We start from the raw sequence: 26148 nt of genomic DNA on the forward strand, positions 1-26148 counted from the left end.
TTACTGTATGTTTATTGCATTTATATTTGGATATGAAATAAACCGTCCTGATCTTTAGCACTGCCATCATCGGCAGTTGCACATTTTACTAAAATTCAAGAAATACAATTTTTGTTTACATTTTATTCAGTTGCTTTATTGAAGAATACTAGATCTCAGAATTATTATTTTTGTCTTTATATTTGATTAAAAAAAACACATTTGTTCTACAAAATCACTTTTGCTTCATCATTGATCTGTTCCTATGAACCGTGAATGCAATTGTGACATTTTCTGGGTCATGAACAAGAAGGTCAGTGTTCTACTACAGTGGCCTGATCAAAGCCTTCATTCACACAAAGAATCAATGACAGAACAAACACATCCACCCAGAACAAGTGACAGAGATCAATGCTAAACAGTGCAAAAGGTCTGGATATTTGCGGCATAAAAAACTTCGGTAACACTTTAGAATAGGGAACACTTATTAACTATTAACTATGACTTTTCCCTCAATAAATTCCTAATTAGCTGCTTATTAATAGTTAGTAAGGTAGTTATGTTTAGGTATTGGGTAGGATTAGGGATGTAGAATAAGGCATTAATATGTGCTTAATTACTACTAATAAATGGCTAATATTCTATTAATATGCATGCTAATTAGCAACTAGTTAAGAGACCTTAAAATAAAGTGTTACCAAAACTTCTACTAAACACGTCATGGCGGTTAGTTGTTTGTAAACATGATATGAGGCATATTCATCTTTTAAAAATAGCTCTAACATAGAACTTAAGAATAATGTTGGATGCTCTGGATGTAAAAATGTTGTCTCTAACTTTAATTTAAAACATGACTGGTTAGATTTCAGGAATAAACACAAAAGTGTTCACACTGAGCTCCTCAGCAGATTATTTTTCTAGTATTCTAGTATCCTAGTATTTCAAATGCACAAAGCTCTAACATTAAGATGTGCAAGGCGAGCAATACCGAAGGTTAAAGACAATGATTCAAATGATTTGAGTTTTTAGGTGTAAATGTGTCAATAAGGTGATAGAGTGGAAAATGTGCATGTTATAGTTGATTTAGTTGTTCAATAGAGACTGCAGGGGGCGCTGTGGTGCCTCGCTCCGACCGGAAATCTCTGCCATGACAACTGAAAGGCGGGCAGGACGCACACTTTCTAAAACTGACGTGAAATGATCATCAAAACATTACGATTTAAACGTTTTACACGTTTATGTAAGACCTATTTTGTAAGACTGGGCTTTTAGTGGTTATTATGGATAATGTTATGTGGAGAGAAGAAAGGCTGAACGCGCCGGCGGACTTCGTGAAAGCTCTGATGGAGGTAAACAAACAGAATAAACTGCAGTGTGATGTAATAGATTCATCTAACACCATTTAAACAGCATTTAAGTTCTTGTATATTATCTTAACTGCTGAGAGAAGTATCATATTTTTGCAAATTTTAACAATTTACTCTTGGAGCCGTATTGAAATTCCAATATCTCTGGAACGAACCACATAGGGCCTTAAAAATGAAGATGCCAAGAGGAAAGTTTGTTAAGACCCAATATCTAAAATGGCATTAAAATATCTTTAATACTTCTTGAGTTACAGACATGCAAACTTTGAAGAAAAAAAAAACACTTAAAGTGTTGTTTCCCCATTTTTAATGGCCACCATTAAGTAAGTTAGTTAATGCAACAGATTGCTAACGTTAACATATTTTACTAACAGACCTACTAATCTCTGTGTAAAAATAACATTATGATGCTGCTATCTTTCTGAAGTTATTTTTACCTTCTTGAAATTTGGCTCTGAATCTAAGGTGAAAATTGCCATTTTCCCCCTCTACAAAATAGTGGATTACTCAATACTCAATAGTCAATATTCATCTGTGACATTTGATATTTTGGCTTCCATCACTATACATGTCTGTCTTTCTTCAGAAATAAAATATTAGCAAAATGAAAAATTTGAGCTGAGGAACTTTGGAAAATTGGTTGATTTGAGATGAAATGACCCTCAGGAGTTTAGGACAAAGAATAGGACAAATGCTTAGTCAATAAGTTTTATTTCTATTTGGGTTTATTTATACGTTTTATTTTTTAAGATGAACTGTTATTTCCCAAGGCATTGTTAGATGCCTGTAACTGTTGTTTCCTGTCATAGCTATGCAAAGATTTGATTTAAAAGGCAGTAGTATAGTTAACCCTGCCTGCTTTAAATGTTTCAAAATGATTAACAATTGAAAACATTCTTTAGAAATTTAGAAAAGTAATCAAATGTAAACAGTTGCATTACTGTAATAAATATAAAATAAAGTTACACTGCTTATTACATTTTGAATAGGGTAACTTGTAATCTGTGACCTCTTACATTTTCCAAAGTAATCTTCCCAACACTGCATGGACTGTTTGTACCTCTAAAAGTAAACTAGTGACAGCTAAAAGGTGATTAACAAACTTAAAAGAAGATAATGAGCAGTACTGTTAAATTGTGTCATATGTAAGGCATCTGTAATGTTGTGAATGTGAAGAAAAAAATCCAGATGCTCAGGATAGAGATTTGAAGGTCCTGCCTTTATTTCAGTCTTTATGTGTTTATTACATTAATGTCAGTCTTTCTATTTGTCTCCTAGCATCTGTCTGTAACCCCATTCCTCCTCTGATGACACCTGCTCAGTTTACTGGGGGTCCGCCAGCCCGGCCCACAGCTTCACAGACCACACCCACCCAAGTTCTGCCACAGTTTAGAGCTCCACCCCCTTCTAAATTCAGTGAGGAGGGGTTTGGCTGGACAGAGCCTGCTACAGTGGAAGCGTGGCGGCCCGTCCATCAGAAACACCAGTTTGAGAAAATAATACAACGGCTCCCCGACCACAGGTACACAAACACATCAGCACATCCAGTGACTTTAGTGGTCTGTGTGTAAATTCATCTCTCTCTTTCTGTCAGTTTGCCAGAAGATGAGAGGAGCAGCTCAAAGCCCCTGCTGCAAGAGATGGAAAGGTTAAGAGAAGACAAGGAAGTGATGAGAGGAGAGATGGAGCGTCTGAAAGGAAGAGTAGAGTGTTTGAGAGAGCAGGTCAGAGATCAGCAAAATCAAATAAACAGGTACAAACACTCAAACTGAAGGTGTTGTTACTTCAGCTGTGTATGTGGGCTGAACTGTGTGTGTGTCTACAGACAGTGTATAGAGCGTGATGAATTACACAGTCAACTGAAGAGCTGCAAGGCTGAACTCAGTGTGAACCAAGACCTGGTAAATACACTTTCACTTTATTCGTTCAGAACAGGTGAAAAATGCTAGTTTGTAAATACAGCCTGAATTTGTGTGTCTAGCTTTCAACCCTAAAAAGAGAGTATGAATTAAAATGTCAACATTTGGAGAAAGAGTTACAGGACTCGAAGCAGGAGATGGGAAGACTGCAACAAAAACTAGAGACACAGGTAAGACACAATTAACAATAGAGTGGCTATATTTTGAGGTTTCTTAGTTTCAACAATGGATGATACTGTACCTCAGATAAATAAAAATGGACTAATGGACAGATGAGTGGTGTAAAACTGACTTGTCCCGTGAAATCCACCCTGACATTGTTAATGTACAAATAATGTGTGATGATATAAGGCAAGGAGACAGTTTTGAACTTTGATTTTTATTATTTTTTTTATATGTCCTCATTTGTAAGTCAATTTGGATAAAAGCGTCTGCTGAATGACTAAATGTAAATGTACTTGCTCAGTAATTGATTTTGTTGTTCATTTTTAACCCAGAATTTTTCCCTAGTGCACCTTTAAATGTAGGCATGAAATTACAGTCCACCCTGTTAATTTTCTAAATGCATGTTTTTGATCTTATTGTGAATGATTCATGCATTTATTTGACTTTTTAATTTGTCTAAGAGAGATAAAACTGATATTTTAAAATATCATAACTTAATCTTCCTGTCCTACATTTTTCTTTTTTGTATAACTTCACTCTCTGATTCAGTGTAATGGTGTAAGTGATATATTTTCTGAAATATTTTCTTATTTTCAACCATTTTGAATATCAGAATGTCATGACCGATGCTGCACAGGAAGTGACCTTATTGAGGACCCAAATACAGGAAATGATATCAGAGAAAGATGAGCTGAGAAATCAACTGAGGTAAGTGTAAGAATTTACTTAATTTCTAGCGATTATCGCCGATTTGATTGCACAGACAATATTTAAACTAAACTGAGCTAGACAATGACATCTCTGAATTCAATAATGAAATGCCTTTAACTGAAAATTGAAAATTGAGTGTTTAATCTTATCATTATACATTACTGACACTCTATCCTCTAATTTGATACTGTTAAGTGATTTGACACAATCTGTATTGTTAAAAGCGCTATATAAATAAAGGTGACTCGACTTGACTTGACTTAAGAAAACAAATGTTGCTCATGCAGCTGTCTCTAAATGTCAAATCATCTACAGGTCTGTTTAGGTGATGTCACATGATTTGTATTTGTGCAGTGTCCTGAACAGCTCATTGCTGGAACAGTCTGAGTGTGTTCAGAAACTGCGGACATACATTGGCAGCCACATCACAGAGAAAAAGGAAGAGGTAGAGCTTAGACGACAGATACAGGTGTGTAAACACACAGTCTGCTGAACTGCAATCTGTGCATCAGTTGTGGTCCTTTGAATTATTGTTGAATGCATGAATGTAATTATTTTATGAATATGCGTGTATAGCATTTAGAGAAGGAAAAGGAAGCCCTGTCTTTATCAGTCCAGCTGCTGAATGTTCGAGTGAACGCAGCCAATGACATTTTGGCTATTCAGGAGAAAGAGCTAGGTGAACAGGTAAGATTACGCATATGTAGTATGACCAGTAGAGTTTGACAGATATGAATTCATTAGTACATTTAGTGGTATTTTATTTTGTGTGTAGGTGCAGACTGACCCATTGTACTCTGGCAGCAAAGCTGGGCAGATGTTGAGTGTTTGGAGACAAAAGGTCTTCATACTGCTTGTTAAATTGCAGACCAGAGATTTACAATTTCACACGGAGAAAACACAACTGCATAACATGGTAATACAAATGCAAAATGAATTTTTACCTATATAAGAGAATTTTTTTTGGCAACTATAGTGTCCATATACACCACTGTTCAAACATTTGGAGCGAGGAAGGTTGTTGTTTTTCCAATTTTTACTTTTATTAATTAATGCATTAGTTTGATCAAAAGGAACTTTTTCATTATTACAAATATATATATTAAAAAAAGGTTGTTCTTTTGAAATCCTGAAAAAAGTATCAGTTTTCACAAAAATATTAAACTGCACAACTTGTTTTCAACATCGAAAATAATACATGTTCCTTGAGCACAAAATCAACATATTAGAATGATTTCTGAAGGATTGTGTGATACTGAAAACTACTAATGGCTGATAAAATTCAGCTTTGCCATCACAGGAATAAATTACATTTTAAAATATATTAAAATAGATAACAAATATTTTAAATCATAATAATATTTCGCAATATTATGTTCCTGTATCGTGTATTTTTTAATGTCTTTCAAAAGCATACGATATCTGTAATCTTTTGAATGATAAAATATGTTAGTTAATTAAAATAAATGATCAGTCTGTACAATTTTGGCTGTCAACATAAAAAAATGTCTGTTTCCACATTAGATTACACATCTATTTATTTAGATTACACATCTATTTATGTAGTAAAACTGTTTACTTAAAGTTTAGTGTTTTCAAATTAGATTTTTTGACTTTTTTTGTATGTGTGCATAGGTTTCCTCTCTACAGCAGCAAGTAGAGTGTTTGCAGTCGCAGAACAGTGTCCTTCAGCACCAACTAGAGGACAAAACGGCCCAGTTGGAGTTACAGCATGTAGACGCACAGGTACGCTGACATACAAGTATGCACATACATTGAGGTTAAGTTTGGTTGTGGGGTCAGTTAAGTTTAGGTCTTGTGGTCCTGCCATTAGAATGAAATTCCTCTCATTGGGAATGGATAAAGTCTGTACAGATGCCAGATGTTCATATTGGGCTTCTGAACTCAATATACATTTTCACAGCGCTATACATGTCCTAACCAGGCATGCCGTGATGAAGGGTTTATTACATGATAGGTCTTCCAGGTGATACAATAGATGTGCACGAAAAAAACGAACTGAAATTTAAGTGGTTACTTGCTAAAAACGTATCTCATTGATATTCACATGATCAGCTTTTGCACTCTGTCTCCAACCCTCATGAGCTCGTCCCATTCACCCTCATTCTTTTCTTGTTATCTTTGCTTTTTAACAGTCTGAACAGGTTGGATTGAGCTTAGTGAGGTTTAAGCTTGTTCAGCGTTGACTCCGAGAAGATCTGCTGTTTTAACATCACATTGTTCATCCGTGATTACTCACCACATTCAGAGCAGCTGTCCAGCTGATCTGCTGTATTACACAGTGACGGCACTGAAACTCTTCTTCTGTATCGCCTGCAGGCAACTGTGTGTTTCTGACAGCCCATGTGCTTGCTTTGTGTGTGTGTTCAGGGAGTACAGCAGCAGTTGGACAGTGCTCTTCAGGAGAATGCTCAGCTGAAAGAGTGCAATAAGTGTACCGAGGGATCACTGAATGATATCAGTGAAAAAGCACACAGGTAGCACGCATAATCACACCCCTTGAGCTGGCCCTTGAATCTGTTAGTGTTCTGTAAGTCTCTTTGGATTAAACAAGTTTAAAAAATACCAACGTGACTGTCATGATTAGATTAAAGCTGACTGTTCCTCTGACCGAAGCCCTGAAGCCAGCTAATCCATAAACATCTGTCTCTCTGTGTGTTATCTCTCTCATCAGAGTGATATCAGCCATAGAAATGAAGGCAGGTCAGATGGAAGCAGTTCAGTCCAGTGTAAGTCAGCTGAACCAGAGACTCGCCTTTGCTGCCAAACGTCTGGACACTGTACATGGTGAGTGTCTCATCTGTGTGTGAGTGTACGTAAGTGTGTTTCACTTTTAATATACATGGGCTGTTTGTCTGCAGGGCTGCTGTTGAGGAAAGAAGCTCTTTGGAGAACCAAGAGAGCTACTAGATCTCCAGAGCCAGCGGTGTCAGAGAGGTACAGAATCATGGGAATAAATTAAAGACATTGATATTCGAAGTCAAATTTCTTTAAGGTGTTTTTTTCCACCGCTGGTTATTGGAAGCTTTAGGAACAAAAGATAGCTGGGGTTCAGCTTAATCATATATATTTAAAATGACCTAAAACAAGTCAGTTTTGTAATGTTTCAGATGTTTTATCCCACAATGCATAGTAATATTCACACAATAATTTTATTATTAAAAAAATTATTATTAATATACTTATAATAATAATAATAATAATAATAACAATTATTATAATTAAATATGAATTAATTATTAAACATTATTTTTAATAATTATTTGAAACAATAGATTGCTCTGTTAAGAGAAGATACTATGTTGGATTAAAAATAAAAAATAGCTGTATTATAAATATGAATAAAAATATGTAGTATTCCGTTCCATTATCTCCTGTCTGTGTTGCAGCTTTATTAAGAGTCTCCAGGCCGAGGTGATGTTGTTGAGCGCAGAGAGAGACAAACTCGCACAGGAACTCAAACGCACACCAGAGCTCATCCAGGCCTCCCTGTCAGAACTACAGCAGCAGCGTATGTACACAAACGTCAACCTGAATGTCTTCTGAAGATAGTAAAGAGAGGACTGTAACTGTGTTGAATGCAAACTGCAGGAGAGAGAGATCTGGGACACCTGAGGGAAGCTCTGTCACAAAGCAGGGAGGAGTTGGAGGCATCCGAATCGAGCAGAATGGAGATGCTGAGACAATGTGAAGAGCATGAGGGGACCATTGTGGAGCTCCGTGCTGAGGCCCAGAGACTACAGCAGCAGTGTGACTCAGGTGCATGAAGAGCAATGTGTTTGAGTGAAGAAACGGCAACCAGAGCTGGGTAGATTACTTACAAATTGTAATCCACTACTGATTCCAAATTACATGACAAAAAATGTAATTAGCAACGTAATCCATTACATTACACAATTTTGGTAATATAATCAGATTACTTTTAGATTACTTCTGAGCTATCTCGTTTTTCACATTGATTTAAATAGAATAATCTTGTACCATATTGATATAAACATACAAAGAGTGAGAAAATATATTCAGTTTGTTGTTATTAACAACATGAAGTGCATTACATGTTATATTACGTCAAGGTTTCCCAAACTGAGTTTGTGAAGGAACTGCAAGGGGTTTATGAGTTTAATGAAAAGCTAATAATTAAGTAAATCATAAAAAAAATGTTAAATTAAAACAAATAATTTTAAAATGAATCAAAAAAATTATTTGACACCGGACCACAAAACCAGTCATAAGGGTCAGTTTTTTGAAATTGAGATTTTTACATCATCTGAAAGATGAATAAATAAGCTTTGCTAGGATAGGGTGCAAAAAATGTATGAATAAATAAAATAAATATTGAGAAAATCGCCTTTAAAGTTGTCCAAATGAAGTCCTTAGCAATGCATATTACTAATAAAAAATTAGGTTTTGATATATTTACAGTAGGAAATTTACAAAATATCTTCATGGAACATGATCTTTACTTGATATCCTAATGATTTTTGGCATAAAAGGAAAATCGATCATTTTGACCCATACAATGTATTGTTGGCTATTGCTACAAATATACCCGTGCTACTTAAGACTGGTTTTGTGCTCCAGGGTCACATATTAGTTGGTGAATTTGTGCATTTTAATGTGTTTGAAAGACAAACGCCTTCCAATACATGGTAAAATAACTGACTGAGTGATAACTCAAATAAAAATGAATGTGCTCATCAGTAGTTGATGCAATATTGAAACACTTCTTAAACCTGAAATGATTTTTGTAAAACCAGTGGTCAAATGCTGTATCGCCACCTGACTAATGACTAGTCTATGTGTGAATGTCCACAAAACGAAGACTTTCTGAATGTATATAAGCAGAAGGTCAATTTAGAAAGGACAATTTAAAAGAGGAAATAGGAAGAATGAATAAATTATTGCTGTTGTGTAAATAATATGTAATCATGTAATCCATAAAAAAGTAACTGTAGTCTGATTACGAGTATTTTAAAATGTAACTTACTCTAATTAAAAGTACTTAATTTTTGGAATCTGATTACGTAATCCAGATTACATGTAATCAGTTACTACCCAGCTCTGACGACAACCCAACACACACACGCACGCACGCAAAGCATTGTGTATTCACTTCACAAATTCCATCTTATTCTCTTATTCTCATTGCTAATAGTCTATTAATACTGTGTTTAACACATGTTGAATTCTGCTGACATCAGTTGCTCATTGCTCCAGGCAAAATCATGCAGCTCTGCTTCCACTCTGGTGAAGAATCATTTGTGCTTCTGTGTTTCCATTTAATATTTGCTCAGGTTTGGTTGTGGAGTACAGTTGCTTATTTTTGAAGATGTAAAAGCTGATTATGGATGTTTGTGTAGTTTTACACAAGGTGTCAGAAGTTGAGAGTGTGTATGCAGAGAAGCTCAGGGACATGGAGGCTCAACTCAACACAGCGAGGAGAGAGCACACAAAAGCAGGTACATACTTGACATACAAATACAAATGTCATGGTATGTATTTATGATAGATGTTATGAGTGTCTGCGCATTGTGTGTGTGTGTGTGTGCAGTGGTAGCTTTGCGACAGGTTCAGAGGCAGGTGGAGAGAGAGAAAGAACAGATGAAAGACGTAGAGAAAGAGAGAACAGAACACACACACAAGCAGATCACACATCTGCAGAAACAGCTGAAAGACAAGGACAAAGACCGCAACCTTCTACTGGTGAGTCATACGCACACACGTACACACACACTCACTCATCTGTTCTTATTGAGGGGGCATCAGTGGCAGTCCTGGCTCACTTGGTGGCCTCAGTGAGATAGGACAACCTTTACCAAGAAATAATTATACAAAAACTTTTTTTAACATTTTAAATGTATTTTATTCCTGTGATGGCGAAACTGAATTTTCAGCAGCCATTACTCCAGTCTTCAGTGTCACATGATCCTTCAGAAATCATTCTAATATGCTGATTTGGTGCTCAAGAAATATTGTATTATCCATGTTTTTCCCAGTACTCTTTGATGAATAGAAAGTTTAAAATCTTTTGTATAAAATCTTTAGCTAGTGTCACTTTTTTGATAAATTAGCCTGGATTCATATTATTTTATAAAAATACTTAAACTTAAAAATACTTAACCTAAAGTTTAGTAATTTTACAAGTTGTATAATCAAACTTGAAGCTATAATTTTCTAATCTGTATATTTCCAGCTAATTTCAGAACTCATTTTGCTGGGGAGAAAATCATATGTGTGTGACATGAGGTGTTTTGTGAGTTTATGAATTTCAGTTTAAAGTAGTTTGAAATATGTGAATGGGTTGTTTCTGCAACTGCATTATACATAAACATGATTTAACGTATCAAGGATGCAAATCATTTTTTGCAAGTTTATTTAAAATGTTCTTGGCTCAGATCTAAGTGGCTTTTAGATCTGTTTCTCTGTCCTTTATTTTTTATTTATTTTATTTTATTTTATTTAACCTTTATTTAACCAGAAAAGACTCTCTGAGATTAAAAATCTCTTTCGCAGGAGTGTCCTGGCCAAAATGGGCAGCAATACATCAGTTACATCACAAAATATTACAACACAAACAGACTAGAGACACTTAAAAACAATTACATATTATTGAGTCAATTTCCATTTGCAGAGTAACTGTTTTAAAATTATCCAAAGACAGCAAATTTTGTAACTTCAATTTAGATTGCAGAAGGTTCCAGTCAGTCGGAGCAGCGTACATAAAAGCCTTTTTACCTAATTCAGATCGAACAAAAGGAACAGAGAGGTTATAATAATTTTGTGAGCGAAGGCAGTATTTCTCAACAATTTTCTGTTTTATAAGACAGCAGAGATATGAGGGCAACATCCCCAGAATGGCTTTATAGATAATTAAATACCAGTGCATTTTTCTTCTGATAGGCAAAGAAGACCAACCTACTCTGTTATACAATATACAGTGATGAGTTGAGGGTTTACAATCTGATATAAATCTTAAAGCACCATGATAAACAGCATCTAAAGAGGAGAGAAGATATGATGGTGCGAACTGATACACTACATCACCATAGTCAAGCACCGGTAGAAAAGTAGTAGTCGTGGTTTTATTGTTTTTTGTGTGTGTGCAGGCCGTGGTTCAGGAACAGGGTTTGATGAATGAATATAAAAGACTGAGAAGATCAGCAATTCAGACAACTGAGCATTTGAAACAAAAGCATCATCCTCAGTCCGAGAGCAGCAATCCTCCAACACCTGAAAGTAAGCATACTCTGACACTCAATTATGATATCAACAGTTAGTCTGATGCTTTTTTTGCCCATGATACGGATTTATATTTATAATTTTGTAATATCTTTGATTATATAATATGTTCATTCATACATTGATTAATTTTTAAATGTCTACTCAATGTTCTTTTGCACTTGACTTGGTTCCTCATCCTGCTCTTCTCTCAGGTCTGCTGGGGGCACTGCAGGCTCTTAGTGCCGCAGTGATGGGCAGCTCAGAGGAAGAAGATGATGAGGAGGGTCAGGCCTTCACTGTGACACAAACACCCTCTTGTGCTGACACACATAAAGAATAGTGCTGAACACACCAATCAATTCTCTCTCACACACTCGCCGTCTGTCCAACCCCTCTCGTGGGGTTTGATGTTTGTTTTATAATTTAATAAAAGAGATTTTTGTCAAATGAGACCTGTAGATCTTTCAGTTAATCTCAGATGGTTTGCAAAATTAGACATTTGTGACCCCGGAGCACAAAACCAGTCATAAGGGACAATTTTTAGAAATTGAGATTTATACATCATCTGAAAGCTTTCCGTTGATGTATGGTTTGTTAGGATCGGACAATATTTGACTGAGAGAACTATTTGAAAATCTGGAATCTGAGGGTGCAAAAAAAAAAATCTAAATAATGAGAATCTCCTTGAAAGTTGTCCAAATTATGTCCTTAGCAAGGCATATTACTAATCAAAAATTAAGTTTTGATATATTTAAGGTAGGAAATTTACAAAATATCTTGATGGAACATGATCTTTACTTAATATCCTAATGATTTTTGGCATAAAATAAATATTTTGGCCTGTACAATGTATTGTTGGCTATTGCTACAAATATACCCGTGCTACTTTTGACTGCTTTTGTGGTCCAGGGTCACATTTCTGTCAGTGCCTTTACATCAATTAGTATTAGTTAGTATTGATTTGTATTTCAGATTTAGTGGCAATTACCCCGTATCCTTGAGAACAGATGAAGATGAGGGAAATGAGAAGCTGCCATTGGTCAAAATAAAAATAATCCAGTGTGAGTCACTGAAACCTCCTGCCATTTTATAGCAAAAAGTTCTTTGTTATTTAGCAGGCCCTTTTTTCCAGAGCAACTCAGTTCATTTACTACAAGGACCGTAGGGAATCTCCAGTGTGGACCCCTTGCAGTGTATGATCCTGTGCTAGCAGCACACAACACATTCACTACAGTTCAAACATTTGGGGTCGGTAAGAGTTTTTTAATGTTAAAGTCTCTTATGCTTAACAAAGCTGCATTCATTTAATTAAAAAAAATCAATTTTAATGCATTTTAAAATGTAATTCCTGATGATGGCAAAGTTGAATTTTGGTGCTCAAGGCACATTTCTTTTTGTCAGTGTTGAAAAAAGTTGTGCTGATTTAATGTTTTCAAAATTATAAGTGGTGTTAGTGACTTTTGACCAATTTAGTGCATACTTTAGTAATAAAAATATTAATTAAAAAAAAAAAATTTTTTTTTAATGGCCTCAATTTTTCAACATTAGTGTAAATGTGAAAAGACATACAATAGAACACAGCAAAAGCTTTGGTTTTTAAGCCTAGTGTTTTCATGGGACTACCCAGATTTTACATTTAGAAGGAAAAAATGTATTTGTAACTTTTCATGAAAACACAACCTTCAACTGTCCTTTTCGGCCAACATCACCTTGTTTTACAACCCTTCTCCTTCAGCCACCTGGCTCCTGGTATGGAATGCCCATTTTTCATTATCCTATTCATTCTCGAAGGATAAAATCCTCACTCCCACACTTCTTTCTCTCGTGTGCATTCCATTTCACGCTAAAATATGTCAGATTATGACAGTAAATGGGTTATGAACATGTTTCGTGTTGACTTTAATAGCTTTTTCTGCACAACCTGTAAGTAAAAGGTGTGTGCGTGTTTAACCACTTTGTCCTTCCTGTCATATATTTCTTTGATATATTCTTAAATGGATACACTCCGCTTTTAGAGTGTGGAGTGTATCCATTAAAATTTTAAGTCACCTTCAGAGAACTTTTGGAGCACTACTTGTATTTCAGGCTGAGACACTGCTGGGGAGAGAAAGGCGTCACTCAATGACAGCTTGATACATCTCCTCCTAGTTTGACAGGTATGTCTGTATTTTTCTGTTTTGGAAAACACTTCTCTCTGTGTCTCATTCACCTTCTACTGGTGCTGTTTGGGATGTATTATCCACTAAAGGGTTAGTTAGAGGTCCATTAAAGGTTAAATTAGAGGTTACTGAGAGACCATAAAAATCCCTGTTTGTGATTTTCCATTTAAGGAGAAAGGAGTGATGTTCTTGTTGTGTGATGTAGTATTGAGAAAACCACTTTGAGAGGGTGATTGTATGCTTTGTTCATTTTGTATTTAGTTTTTTTGCTCCAGTGCTTCTAAAAGAGAGTTGTTTTTGGGTAGACTTCTGTATTTCAGTCAGCTGGAGTTCATCAGAAGACATTGCTAATGTTTTAATGGCTGTCTGCAGAAATTATAAATTTTGCAGGCCAACCCAGAAGCTTGCATCATACAAAAATCTAATAGGATTTTTCCATTAGATCTTAGATTATTGCGGAAAATAAGCTGTGACCAACAACCTTTTTGATTCTCGTTTTAAACACAACTGAAGCCTAAATACAGGTGAACTACAGCGCAGTTAATGACTTCAACATCACCACAACTCTCAATCTTTATAATTAACAAGTTAAAAGTTTTAGTTAGAATAGTTTGCAAGGACAAGAATATAAAACAATAAGGCTGTAAAAGCCAACTAGTGAATTTAATAACTAAGCACTATAGTCCCATTTAGCAACTTCTTAGTATTTGATGTAGAATAAAAAAAAATGAAAAGATCATGACCTTTTGCTAACCACAGGCCTTATTTCAGGCATTTAACCAAAAACTCATTCACATTTATGCTTTTATCAGGCAATGTTATCCAAAGCGACTTACAAAAGCCGCTTAATTCATTAAAGTTCCAAAATGCTAACTTGTTTCCAGTTTTTAGGATTCATTCCTTTGTGTCCAGATGGTTTAGTTCCACTGTCTACCAGGAGCTAACAGGGTCATTCTAACCAGCCAAACTCTGACCTCTTGGTTGCATCACTTCTCTTCCTATTTGTGATGTCACTAACTCTTTGTCTTATGCTCAAACTTTTCATTTTCCCTCAAGACACGCTCTACAGTTCCCTCAATGAAAAGTGACGTTGCTCATGTAACCATTTCGCTGAACTGCAGCTGGCCTGTGTGCTTTTCCTAAAGCGCAAGCAGCTGCCATACAAGATTTGAAAGGATATGTACTAAATGCATAGAAGTGTGTGCTTCAGTAATAGGTGGTACGACCCGCTGAAGCTCTATGGGAACCACAATGAAGGGCGATTTGTGACCCCCACTAAACAGTTCATGGATGTCATGCATGACTGTAAATAACTGATTGGTAATGTCACAAGTTCTTGGTGCGATCGCTGTAGATACTAGCCATGAAAATGTTCTGTAACATTATATCCAAGTCTGACCTCAGTTGTACAGAAACCATGGGGCATAATTCAGCTTGACAAACACACACACACACATTCCAACAGTCTTTTTCTTCCACACACACTTTCTGCTCTCTCATTGGGCACGTTGTAGTTGGGGTTCAGGCCTCTAGCAGATGGACAGTGAGAGCTGCTGACAGGGCATGTTTGCGTGAGCCACCCAAGGACGGGAGAGCGGTTTCCTGGGGGGAACTTTTAGAGGACGGACACACAGATGAATGTGCAGGAATGATCGAGGCCCACTGCTCCCCCCGAGGGGGTTAAGAGGGGGAACTTAATGATGGATGAGGCTTTTATTTCCTCTGATATCTTAGAACCCTTAATACGTCCTGCGCGTGTGTTAGAGGAAGGCTTTGTGTTGTTGCACTTTTGCCGAAAGGGAGAGTTTGATCTCCTGCTCTCTGTGATGTCATCAGTGTAGTCGTCACAGTAGCTGCTCTTTTGCAGCGTCATCACATGTTCTTGAAGCCACGCCCCCAGCAGCTTTACTCATCAGTTGTATTAAATAAACTCAGCGGTTTGCAGGTTTGTATGAAGCTTTAGAGGAAAGCGTAGCAGGGACATGGATAACTTCCAAGGTTTGGAATGAGCCTCGTGGATGCAAACTCTTGAGATAACTGATGAAGGTTGTGCCTGAGGAAGCGGCTAATTATAAACTTCCAGAATTTGATTGGTTGTATTAACTTGTAGGAAGCAGCTCCTGGCTAAATGTTTTCATGAACTGAATCATGTAGAATCTTGATTTGAACGTCACTGGCACAGTCTTCAGGCTGTTCGTTAACATATTAGCATAGAATTTACTGCCTGTTTGCATCAGCAGTACAATTTGAACATCATAAATAAACCTCCCCTGTGATAACTCTTTCTCTGCAGCAGTGAGTGCTCTGGTTTTTAAGTGATCATCTAGCTGTGTGTGTGATTTCAGAGTGTGCTTTACGTCATAGAGTACAAGCAGTGTAACAGCGCTTGACGCTGAATCTGAATCAATCATTCAATCTGAATTAATGGGATTCTAAGCCTATCCTTGTGAAAAAGTAATGTGATCAATAGTATTGATTGTGCATTTGTAGTGTACTTCAAATCCTAAAAGTATATTTTTAACAAAATGCACTTGTATATATTAAAATAGTAATGAAATAAAAAGGCCATTTTCGTATATTTGAAGAGCGTACACTTTCATGACTGTTTACACTGAAGTATAAAAAGTTCACTTTATAATAATGTCAAATTATGTTTTACTGTTTTAAATCGTTGTTATGATGCTTTAAATAAATATTTTATTTTAATGTTGACTAACACCATAGCACATGCAAAGTTCTTGATTATCATTTTAACTGTACAATTATTAAACATTACATTTAAAATTTAGTATATTTTCATATGCACCAATTTATAATTTCATCATTGCAAATTTGATTTGAAATATATGAAGTTTAGTTTACTCTAAATGGTTGCCAGTACATTCTACAATACACTTTAACCATATTTCAAAGACACAAGTAATTATGAAAGATGTACATCAAAGAAACATTTTCAAGTTCAGCTAATTGAATTTAATATAAATGTTAACTAAAATACATAGTCATTTAATTGCAGTTAACGTACACTGTTCACACTTAAGTATAGCGTTTACAAGAATGCGTCCATAACATTTTTTTTTTTTTTTTTAAAGTATGCTAACGTATGCTGCTTTTTCACAAGGGTGGTTTAGCAAAGCTTTTTTGCAATAACTATTGGTACAGTATTTCATATACATATACAGTAATTGTATTGTAATAAAATTCAATAAATAAAAAGAAAAAGAAATCTCTCTGCTGCGGTCCTGTTTGAGAATTCAGAGATTCATCTGCAGTGAATCTGATTTGTTCTTTTAGATAGTGTGTGTGTGTGTGTGTGTGTGTGTGTGTGTGTGTGTGTGTGTGTGAGAGACTGCAGAGATAAGTTAGGAATGTGTTAGTACTTGCGTGTGTGTTTGTGTGTGTGCTCTGGGCTAGTTACTATGCTTCAGTGGGTCGGCACTGAAGAATCTCTGCCTGGAAAAAATGCGGAGAATAAATGATGAAGGAGAAGAAATGGGAAAAAAAAGAGTGATGGCTGCTGAGGCTGTGTTACTGGGTGTGTGGGTTTGAGCGCGTTTGTGTGCTTAGTCAACCATGGGTTCCTATTACAGAATGTCCAGTGTGAGTGAGGGCTATGAAGACACGCACACATATAACCAACACTCAGATAATTTACAGCTTGATCCCAGTGCTGTGTCTGTGTGTCTGTGTGTCTGTCTGTGTGTCTGTCTGTGTGTCTGTGTGTGTGTGTGTATTCACTCCAGATGGCTCATGGTCATTGCATTGTGTAAAATACCCCTCATCGCTTCAGCAGTTCTCTTCCAGTTTCTGACCGGTCAGCATCACTTCAGACCTGTTAAAAATATCTGTTTATGCAAAGCATATATATTCTAACAAATGGAGTTTAGACTTGCTGTTTTTGCTAGTGTTTGGCATCATCCCAGTCCTAAAAAAGAAAATTTGCAGGCTTGAAGCAGTGCTCATGAGAGTTTGTGAGGTCTGAATTTTCCGGTCAGCAGTCATGGACCCACAATGCTCAGATTACTGATTAAGTCGGTTAGTCATCTTCGCTTGCAAGCCGTTATTGACATTACATTATTTTACAAATCAGCTGTCAGAGTTGTGGTTACTAAGACTTTTAGGACATTCAAAACTAAATTTGGATGCTTTTAAAAAACCTGATTCATTAAACAGAGTTGTGAAGAGGAGGCGGTGAAAGCAAGAGAAAGTGTTTCGAGAAATACTGAATTGGCTGTTTTTTATAATTCAGAGTGATTGATATAAACTGACATAGACTTTTTTTTAATAAATTAAAAAGTCTCTAAAATTTGGAGGAGTGCTGTGTCTAAATCTCAGATTGATGATATAACTGTTTTCAGTACACTTATGGAGTCATTGTTCACTTTCATTCGGATCAGTTGTCTTTAGACCTCTTGGTTGTCTTCGTTCTTTCGTTGTCATCTTGTTCTTTGCTAATGTTAAATATCTCATTCTCAAAGGCATGGTCAGACTCAATCAAGTGCATTTTTTATTGGTTAATTAGAAGGGACTTTTTCATTCTGGATTTGGCTATACCCTTGAGAGCAACACGAGTCATTAATATTTGAGGGAAAACTATAAACTTTGGTTTTGTCAGTTGTTAGGAGTACACCAGCATATATATGGACTAAAAGCCACAAATGTCCAATTTTGATTTCATGGGATCTTTAAAGTGACAGTTTGAGGCCAAGTGCCTTCTTGGAAATTGAAATGGATAAAAGCTGTTTACTGCTGAAAACTCCCATTTCTCTTAAAATCCCCATAGGAGCTTGTGTTGCAGATGTGTCCAGTTAGAATCAGACTACATGAGCTGCTGTTTTCCCATACGGTCCCAATCAAATATATATGCTAAAATTTGAGGATGTGATTCCTTTTTTTTTTTTTTTTTCAGCATGAATATGAAAGAGATGTGGGTCTTTTAGCATTGTATTCACTTCCACCCATGAAATTCCTAATCTGCACTGACACTTCTCTACTGCTTCATTGTCACTCGTTTGTGCATTTCTTTCTTCTGTGTGAAAATAGAGTGATTGCTGCAAAACACTGTTCTTGTGTCTCATTGGATGACTGCCCACCAGCTGATGCCACTGGCCACATTTAATACCGCATCACTTCCTGCACATTCATTATGGTGAGATCACAGTGACAGCTGTGCTGTGCACTGAATACACACACACATTCCTATTTTATTTAAACAAAATCAAATACATTTATTTAATTCATTCACAACTAAAATATCTGAACTGGCACATTTTCAAACACACCTCCATAAGTAAATAAATAAAACAAAGTCCAAATAGGCCAAAAACAACAGCTTCTGCTACCATAAATCTTATTCTCAGACATGAGTCATTCTGAAAATTTCGATTCTTGAGCACTTTTTTTTGCTCACTTTGATGACAAACTGGTACATCACTAGAATAAGATGATTATAGAATGAGAGAGAGTGAGCTCACAGTTATTTGAATGTAACCTGCAGTGCAATTAAATTAGTTCACAGCTCTCAATCATTATGCAGAATGAATAAACTCTCCACTTGCTCAAATGTAGGACAGATAATTCCATAGGGCGTCTGATGTATGTGGTGTGTGTGTGTTTGTATTAAGCATATGCATTAATTGGTAAGTTTCTTTAATCAGTTTCTTGAGTTTGCAGCAGTGTTTAGTATAATTGAGATACTAATGCCGTTTTATTAATATTTTAGATTTAGCTAATTATGTTATATTTTCCAGTTTCATTCTTTAATTTTGCCTGTACAGTTTTTATTTCAGTTTTAGTTTGTTTTTAGCACATAGTTAAACTAAATGTCGTTCAGAAACATGGCTTTTCATATCACTGCTATGCTGATGACACTCAACTCTACCTCTCATTCCATCCTGATGATCCGATGATAGCTGCTCACATCTCAGCTTGTCTAACAGACATTTCTTGCTGGATGAAGGACCATCACCTTCAACTCAACCTAGCTAAGACAGAACTGCTTGTAGTTTCAGCAAACCCATCACTTCATCACAATTTCACCTTCCAGTTAGGCACATCAACCATAACTCCTTCAAAAACAGCCAGAAACCTTGGAGTTGTGATTGATGAGCTGAATTTCTCAGACCACATTGCTAAAACTGCCCGGTCCTGCAGATTTTCTGTATACAATATTAGGAAGATCAGGCCCTTTCTTTCGGAACATGCAAGAACGCACGTCACACCTCTGTTCATCAATTTGCACTGGTTACCAATAGCTGCTTGCATAAAATTCAAGGCATTAATGTTTGCCTACAAAACCACCACTGGCTCTGCACCCCTTTACTTCAGACCTATGTGCCCTCTAGAAGCTTGCATTCTGCAAGTGAACGACGCATTATTGTACCATCCCAAAGAGGCACAAAATCACTTTGACAGACTTTTTCATTAACTGTTCCCATCTGGTGGAATGACCTGCCCAACTCAATCCGTGCAGCTGAATCCTTAGCCATCTTCAAGAAATGGCTAAAACACATCTCTTCCATCTTTATTTGACCCTCTAACTCTAGCACTCTCTATTCTAATTCTATTTTATTTATCTGTCTTTTTATTAAAAAGAAACAAAAAACCCCAAAAAAACACACACTTGACCCTCTATCAATTGCATATTTATTCTCTAACTGCTAGCTTTTCTTGAAAAACTAACACTAGCTTTCTTTTTTTCTATTCTATCTACATTTACATTTAGTCATTTTGCAGACGCTTTTATCCAAAAGCGACTTACAATTGGGGAATACATTAAGCGATTCATCTTGAAGAGGCAATCAGACAGACAAAGTGCTTGTAACACCAAGTCTCAGGCATTGTTCAAATAAGTACAAGCTAGCAAGGGAAGGAATAAATAGAGAGATTTTTTATTTATTTATTTTTTTTAAAATAAAGTTTAGGATGAAGTCAAGTAGTGTCGAAAGAGTTTTCAGCTGTTGCTTGAAGATTGACAGGGATCCAGCACTCCGGATAGGGGTGGGAAGATCATTCCACCAGCCAGGAATGGTGAACGAGAATGTTCTGGAGAGTGATTTTGAGCTTCTCTGTGATGGTACCACGAGGCGTCGCTCACTAGCAGATCTCCGACTTCTGGAGGGGATGTAGATTCTTAATAGTGAGTGCAAGTAGGCGGGTGCTGAGCCTGTGGTTGTTCTATATGCAAGCATCAATGTCTTGAACTTGATGCGAGCTGCGACTGGTAGCCAATGCAATGAGATAAAGAGAGGTGTAACATGGGCTCTTTTGGGTTCGTTGAAGACCCAGTCGTGCTGCCACATTCTGAATCATTTGTAGAGGTCTGACTGTGTTTGATGGAAGTCCAGCCAGAAGAGCATTGCAGTAGTCCAGCCTAGAAATGACAAGGGCCTGGACAAGAAGTTGTGCAGCATGCTCCGTCAGAATGGGCCTGATCTTTCTGATGTTGTGTAGTGCAAACCTGCAAGATCGAGCAGTCTTTGCAATGTGGTCTTTGAAGGTCAGCTGGTCATCAAAGATTACACCAAGATTTCTGAAGTCATGCTGTAGAGTCGGAGTGGCAGGGAAGACAAGAAGCTCAGTCTTTGCCAGGTTGAGCTGTAGGTGATGTTCTTTCATCCATGCCGAGATGTCGGCCAGGCAGCCTGAGATCCGTGCAGCTACCGTTGGATCATCTGGTTGAAAAGAGAGAGAGAGAGAGCTGTGTGTCATCAGCATAGCAGTGGTAGGAGAATCCATGTGCCTGTATGATGGGACCCAGTGATGTAGTGTATGTGGAGAAGAGGAGGGGTCCAAGAACCGATCCCTGAGGAACCCCAGTGACCAGTCGATGTGCTATGGATACCTCCCCTCCCCAGGCCACCCTGAAAGACCTACCAGTGAGATAGGATTCAAACCAACGAAGTGGAATCCCAGTGATGCACAGTGATGAGAGGGTGGACAGGAGTATCTGATGATTGACATTGTCAAAAGCGGCAGATAGATCAAGCAGAATGAGGACTGATGATTTGTAATGGGCTTTTGCAATTCGCAGGGCTTCAGTGACCGAGAGTAGCGCAGTTTCAGTTGAATGGCCACTCCTGAAACCTGACTGTTTAGCGTCCAGTTTGTTGTTCTGTGAAAGAAACAATGAGACCTGGTTGAAGACAACTCGTTCAAGTATTTTCGCTATGAATGGAAGGAAAGAGACAGGTCTGTAGTTTTCTATAAGAGAAGTGTTTAATGTAGGTTTTTTGAGCAGTGGGGTTACCCAAGCCTGCTTGAATGCAGTGGGGAAGATGCCTGTGAGGAGGGATGTGTTGATGATGTGTGTGAGTGCCGGTAAGAGTGTGGGAGAGATTGCTTGCAGAAGGTGTGAGGGGATTGGGTCAAGAGGACATGTTGTAGGATGGTTGGAGAGGAGAAGTTTGGATACTTCAGCCTCAGTCAGGGGACAGAAGGAGAAGATGGGAGTTTTAGCAGTGGATGTGGTTGGTTGGGGGTCCTGTGTGCGTGGAGTTGAGAACTGATCACTGATCGATCTAGTTTTTCTAGTTTTCTGAGTTTAGTCCGATGTTCACGAAGGACATCAGATAACCAGGGGTTAGAAGGGGCAGCCCGTGCTGACCTAGAGGAGAGAGGACAAATGTCGTCTAGACGAGGTTAAGGTAGAGCATAAAGTGTCAGTAGCTGCGTTTACATCCAGAGATGAGAAATGGGTAGGTGAGGGAAGAGAGGAGGAAACTACAGAGGAAAGATGGGAGGGAGAAAGGGAGCGTAGGTTTCGTCTAAAAGTAACCGGTAGGGGGGTTGGTGGCACACGGGTAGCAAAATGTAATGAAGAAATGGTCAGAGATATGTAGCAGTTGTACCAGAATGTTATCTGCAGTACAATTGCGTGTGTACATTTAAATCAAGATGGTTGCCTATCTACTTGTTTCTTTGAAAAAGACAAAAACACTAGGTTTCTTTTTTCTATATTCTATCTACTCGTTTTCTTAAAAAAAAAAAAAAGTTAACCGCGACTTGTCATAGCACTTGCATGTTGTTGCTCTTTTGTTGGTTTTGATTGCTTCTATAGTCCTCATTTGTTAGTCGCTTTGGATAGAAGTGTCTGCTTAATGACTAAATGTAAATGAAAAATATTGGCAAGCTGAAATAAAATGTTATATTTTTATATATATCACACAATGATTTGATTTTGACTTATCTGATTTTGCAAATTAACTCTTCATATATTATATATATATATATATATATATATATATATATATATATTCATTCTAGCTTGAAGCATTTAGGGTTGAAAATGAACATTTACTGTATACTGTATTATTTTATTGTATTTGGACCCTGGAACAGTCCCAGTGACATTGTACCTGTTGTGCTACAAGTTAGGTGTAGTGATAATACAGCAGTGCTAAATATTTTATTACTTTCTATTAAGTAACATGTTTTTAGTTTAAGGCCTCGTAGACGTTTGGATTGTATGTGCAGTATTTTACACGGCTTGTGAGGGCACCCCATTGTTTATCTCATGTTTTTTCCCCTAATATAACTTTTGCGCTTTCCACTGTCGTGGGAGTACAGAGGACTCAAAAGACATCAGATCAGCTGCGTTCCATCTGTGAAAAGCCAGCTGTAGACATCTCCACCGTTTCCGTAGCAAGGATGCATTGTGGGTGTGTTGCATGCTAATCTGAATTCAAACGCGTCCGATTCAATGTTAAATGCATTTCATCAGTGACACCTGTAAGCAACAGGTGCGAGATGAGTCATTGTGAGATACTAATAATAATAATAAAAAAGATTATTAAGATGAGCAGTTCGTTCTGTTTAGAGCCATTATGTTTGACTTAAACTATTTTTATAGAGAGAGTTGAATTCAAACATAATGGAATTTGTTTTTATGTGCACATGGCTTATCCAGCCATCTGCACATCAAGCTGCAAGTCAAAATTTAGCCAAAAGACAGTGTGGTCAACTCGCATTAGCAGGCATATGGTTCACTTATATGTGTGTGTGTGTGTGTGTTTTGAATGTGAGTGAGTGAGATGTTTGTGAGAGTGTGATGTGTGTCTGCATTCAACAAGAGAGTCTGTCTGATAAATCTGGCACAGCATACACAGGCATGGCTTGTATGGTCAGTATAGACACACACACACACACACACACATAGGAAATAAGGAGCTGAGGAAATCTGGGTCGCTGTTAGTCAGCCGTATCCAGCTCAGAGCTGTGAGCTTTCAGTTTTGGGTGATGCCAAGGCTGAAAATGTGGAAGCATATCACAATTACAGGCACCTGCAGAGAGCTTTTCTCTTTCAAGAAGATCCTATAATGGCGTAAACAGACTAAATGCATGAAAACATTTTTATAGATGAACACGTTTTCATTATAGGAGTCAGTCAGTTCTTAGAAGCACAAAAAGACAGCTTGTGTTATCTGAAGCACTCCAGAGACAGACTTCACACACACAGCCAACAGCAGCGATCAAACAGATCAGAGGATTGAAAAAGAAAAAGAAAAAAATCACTTGTATAGTGATAGGCACGGGACAAAATAGATAAACACGTAGGCTACACGAAAATAATACACGGATTGAAGACTCTTCAAACAGCAAGCGTCTCCTGATGGATTTTGAGGGAAAACACAAATGTGAATTGTTTACACACGCAGTGCAGTGTGTTTGCTAAAGACCTCAAGTTTACAGCCTGCAGAGATCACCTCTATTCGACATCAAATATTAATCTTATGTTAGAAATTCCGACCTCGTATATCAAAATCTCTCGCTTTTCCACAGATGCCTTCACACTATGTGACTATCGCGCGGGTGTGGGATAGTAAAGGTCCGCACCTGTGGGCTGTTGTGTAAACTTGAATTTTTTGTGTTGATTTGCACGGAATATAAGGGCTTTAAACGACGGCTTTGAAGTGGACTGTTCCCGGGGTCGCCTGCCGCTGTTTCTGAGCTGTATGCGGACTGCGCACGCGGGTCCGCAGTGGCGCTGTTGTAATTTCACGTCACATCAAGTTTGATCAGCGGTCTGATTGGACGATCCGCAGCGCTGTCCTGAATTGAGAACCTCTCTCGCTTGTTTGCTCGTCCTGTAGCCCGAATGTGTCTCTCCGGCATCGCGTGAGGGAGTCTGTGCGCATCTGGCGGATTTTGTTGTCGGTCTGGATGTTACGCGTGAGCTGAAGATTTCTAGAGGTCGGCGACAAAATGCGGCGGCGAGCGCACGCCAGCGTCCTGCTCCTGCCGTGGCTGGTGCTGCAAACCCAGGCAGGCTTTCCAAACCAGATCAATATCGGTGAGTGAGTTGATTATTTGTTGATCAAAAGATTAAACATCGAGATCCTCATCTACCTGCTGCAGCATCACCCACAGACACTCCATACGAGAAGTTTGCGCCAAACAGAGTGTAAATTATGTGAATGTTACTACTGCTACTACTACTACTATCTCAGTCGAACAAGTCTAAAGTCATGTAAATGCTCTTAACTCATCTGATCTCGCATGCAGGTGGTCTCTTCATGCGCTCCACGGTCCAGGAGCACAGCGCGTTCCGCTTCGCCGTCCAGCTATACAACACTAATCAGAACATCACCGAGAAGCCCTTTCATCTGAATTATAACGTGGACAATCTGGAGTCATCCAATAGCTTTTCAGTCACGCACGCGTGTGAGTCTTTGCTCCTTTTTCCACACGCACCGCACCTGTTCTCCTTTAACCGTCCATAGAGCGTTATAATAGCAATATGTATAATTTCGGTAAATTGGGACACTTTTTTTGCCATTGAAATTACTGTTTCGGTTAAGCTGAATTCACCCATATCTATCTGTCTATCTATCTGTTTATCTATAATATAAGAATAGAATAAAAGCTCCTTATTCTCACCAAGGGCGTAGATTTGGTTTTCAACTTGGTAGGGACATATTGTGAGGAGGCAGGAGACAACCCTCAGATTCTAATTTTTAAAGCAAACCAAAAGCTATTCAAGCAATGAGTCACAGGACCTTGATCATGTTCACAATGTAGGTGTTAAGAAAATTATATTGCGTGGAAGTAGGTCTCATTACAAGCATGTGCAGTATTCACTCACATCACGAGTCTCGTTTTCTGTCATTTCTCTGCCCATAACATATTAAATAAGGCTGCTGATCTGTCCTGTTGTCACTCCGAATCCTCTTGTTTACCTTTTATTGAAAGTTTTAAAGTTAATTGCATTTAGTGTTGTTTTAGTCATGGGCAACATTAACAGACACATGCACTGTTTGTCTCGTCGGAAGATTCTGTAAGGTGAATTCTTAAAATAAAATGCAACCATGTACAGTAAAGTTTATTTGTAGTAAACGTCTAGAATTTGGTTGAAGGTGACAAAAAGCCAAGGTTTTAATTTGAAAGAACCAGTGATTTAGTTGCAATGTCACAAAAAAGAGAAATAAAGCAAGAAAAAAAAGAAGAAAAGAGAGCAGATAAAGACTGATGGTGTGAGAAGTTGGCAAAAAAGAGAAACGGAGAGAAGAAAACGTGAAAAATTCTTTTGTGGCACAAGCCTCAGGTCTTGATAATGGAGAGATGGAGAGAATAGCAGAAAGACTGAGAGAGAAATGGTGATGAGTGCAG

The 26148-nt window shown here is 37.6% G+C and overlaps 2 protein-coding genes across 9 annotated transcripts in view; both read left to right on the forward strand.

The window, feature by feature from the left end:
- Positions 1–1104: 1104 nt before the first annotated feature.
- Positions 1105–11830, forward strand: cchcr1 (coiled-coil alpha-helical rod protein 1). Its single transcript, XM_058777356.1, has 20 exons — positions 1105–1328; position 2336; positions 2625–2868; positions 2941–3099; positions 3172–3247; positions 3328–3435; positions 4044–4138; positions 4496–4610; positions 4718–4828; positions 4917–5057; positions 5777–5887; positions 6533–6639; positions 6837–6949; positions 7024–7099; positions 7552–7673; positions 7754–7921; positions 9523–9621; positions 9714–9865; positions 11269–11398; positions 11596–11830. Exons 1-20 carry the CDS (start codon positions 1260–1262, stop codon positions 11721–11723), a joined length of 2325 nt encoding a protein of 774 aa, XP_058633339.1. The 5' UTR covers positions 1105–1259; the 3' UTR covers positions 11724–11830.
- Positions 11831–11928: 98 nt separating this feature from the next.
- The window catches only part of gria3a (glutamate receptor, ionotropic, AMPA 3a), a 51207-nt gene continuing 36987 nt past the window's right edge, over positions 11929–26148 (forward strand). For 2 of the 8 annotated variants that reach the window (XM_058777335.1, XM_058777336.1), the window contains exons 1-2: positions 23945–24832; positions 25045–25203. In XM_058777335.1, the coding sequence (XP_058633318.1) occupies positions 24745–24832; positions 25045–25203 (247 nt within the window). In that variant the 5' untranslated portion in view covers positions 23945–24744. Of the gene's footprint in view, positions 12632–13468; positions 13540–18585; positions 18692–23938; positions 24833–25044; positions 25204–26148 lie in introns of those variants that run through there. The other 6 variants (XM_058777338.1, XR_009271532.1, XM_058777341.1 and 3 more) reach the window with 6 other exon arrangements.

Source organism: Onychostoma macrolepis, chromosome 05 (genome assembly GCF_012432095.1).
Source record: "Onychostoma macrolepis isolate SWU-2019 chromosome 05, ASM1243209v1, whole genome shotgun sequence".
Lineage (NCBI taxonomy): Eukaryota > Metazoa > Chordata > Actinopteri > Cypriniformes > Cyprinidae > Onychostoma > Onychostoma macrolepis.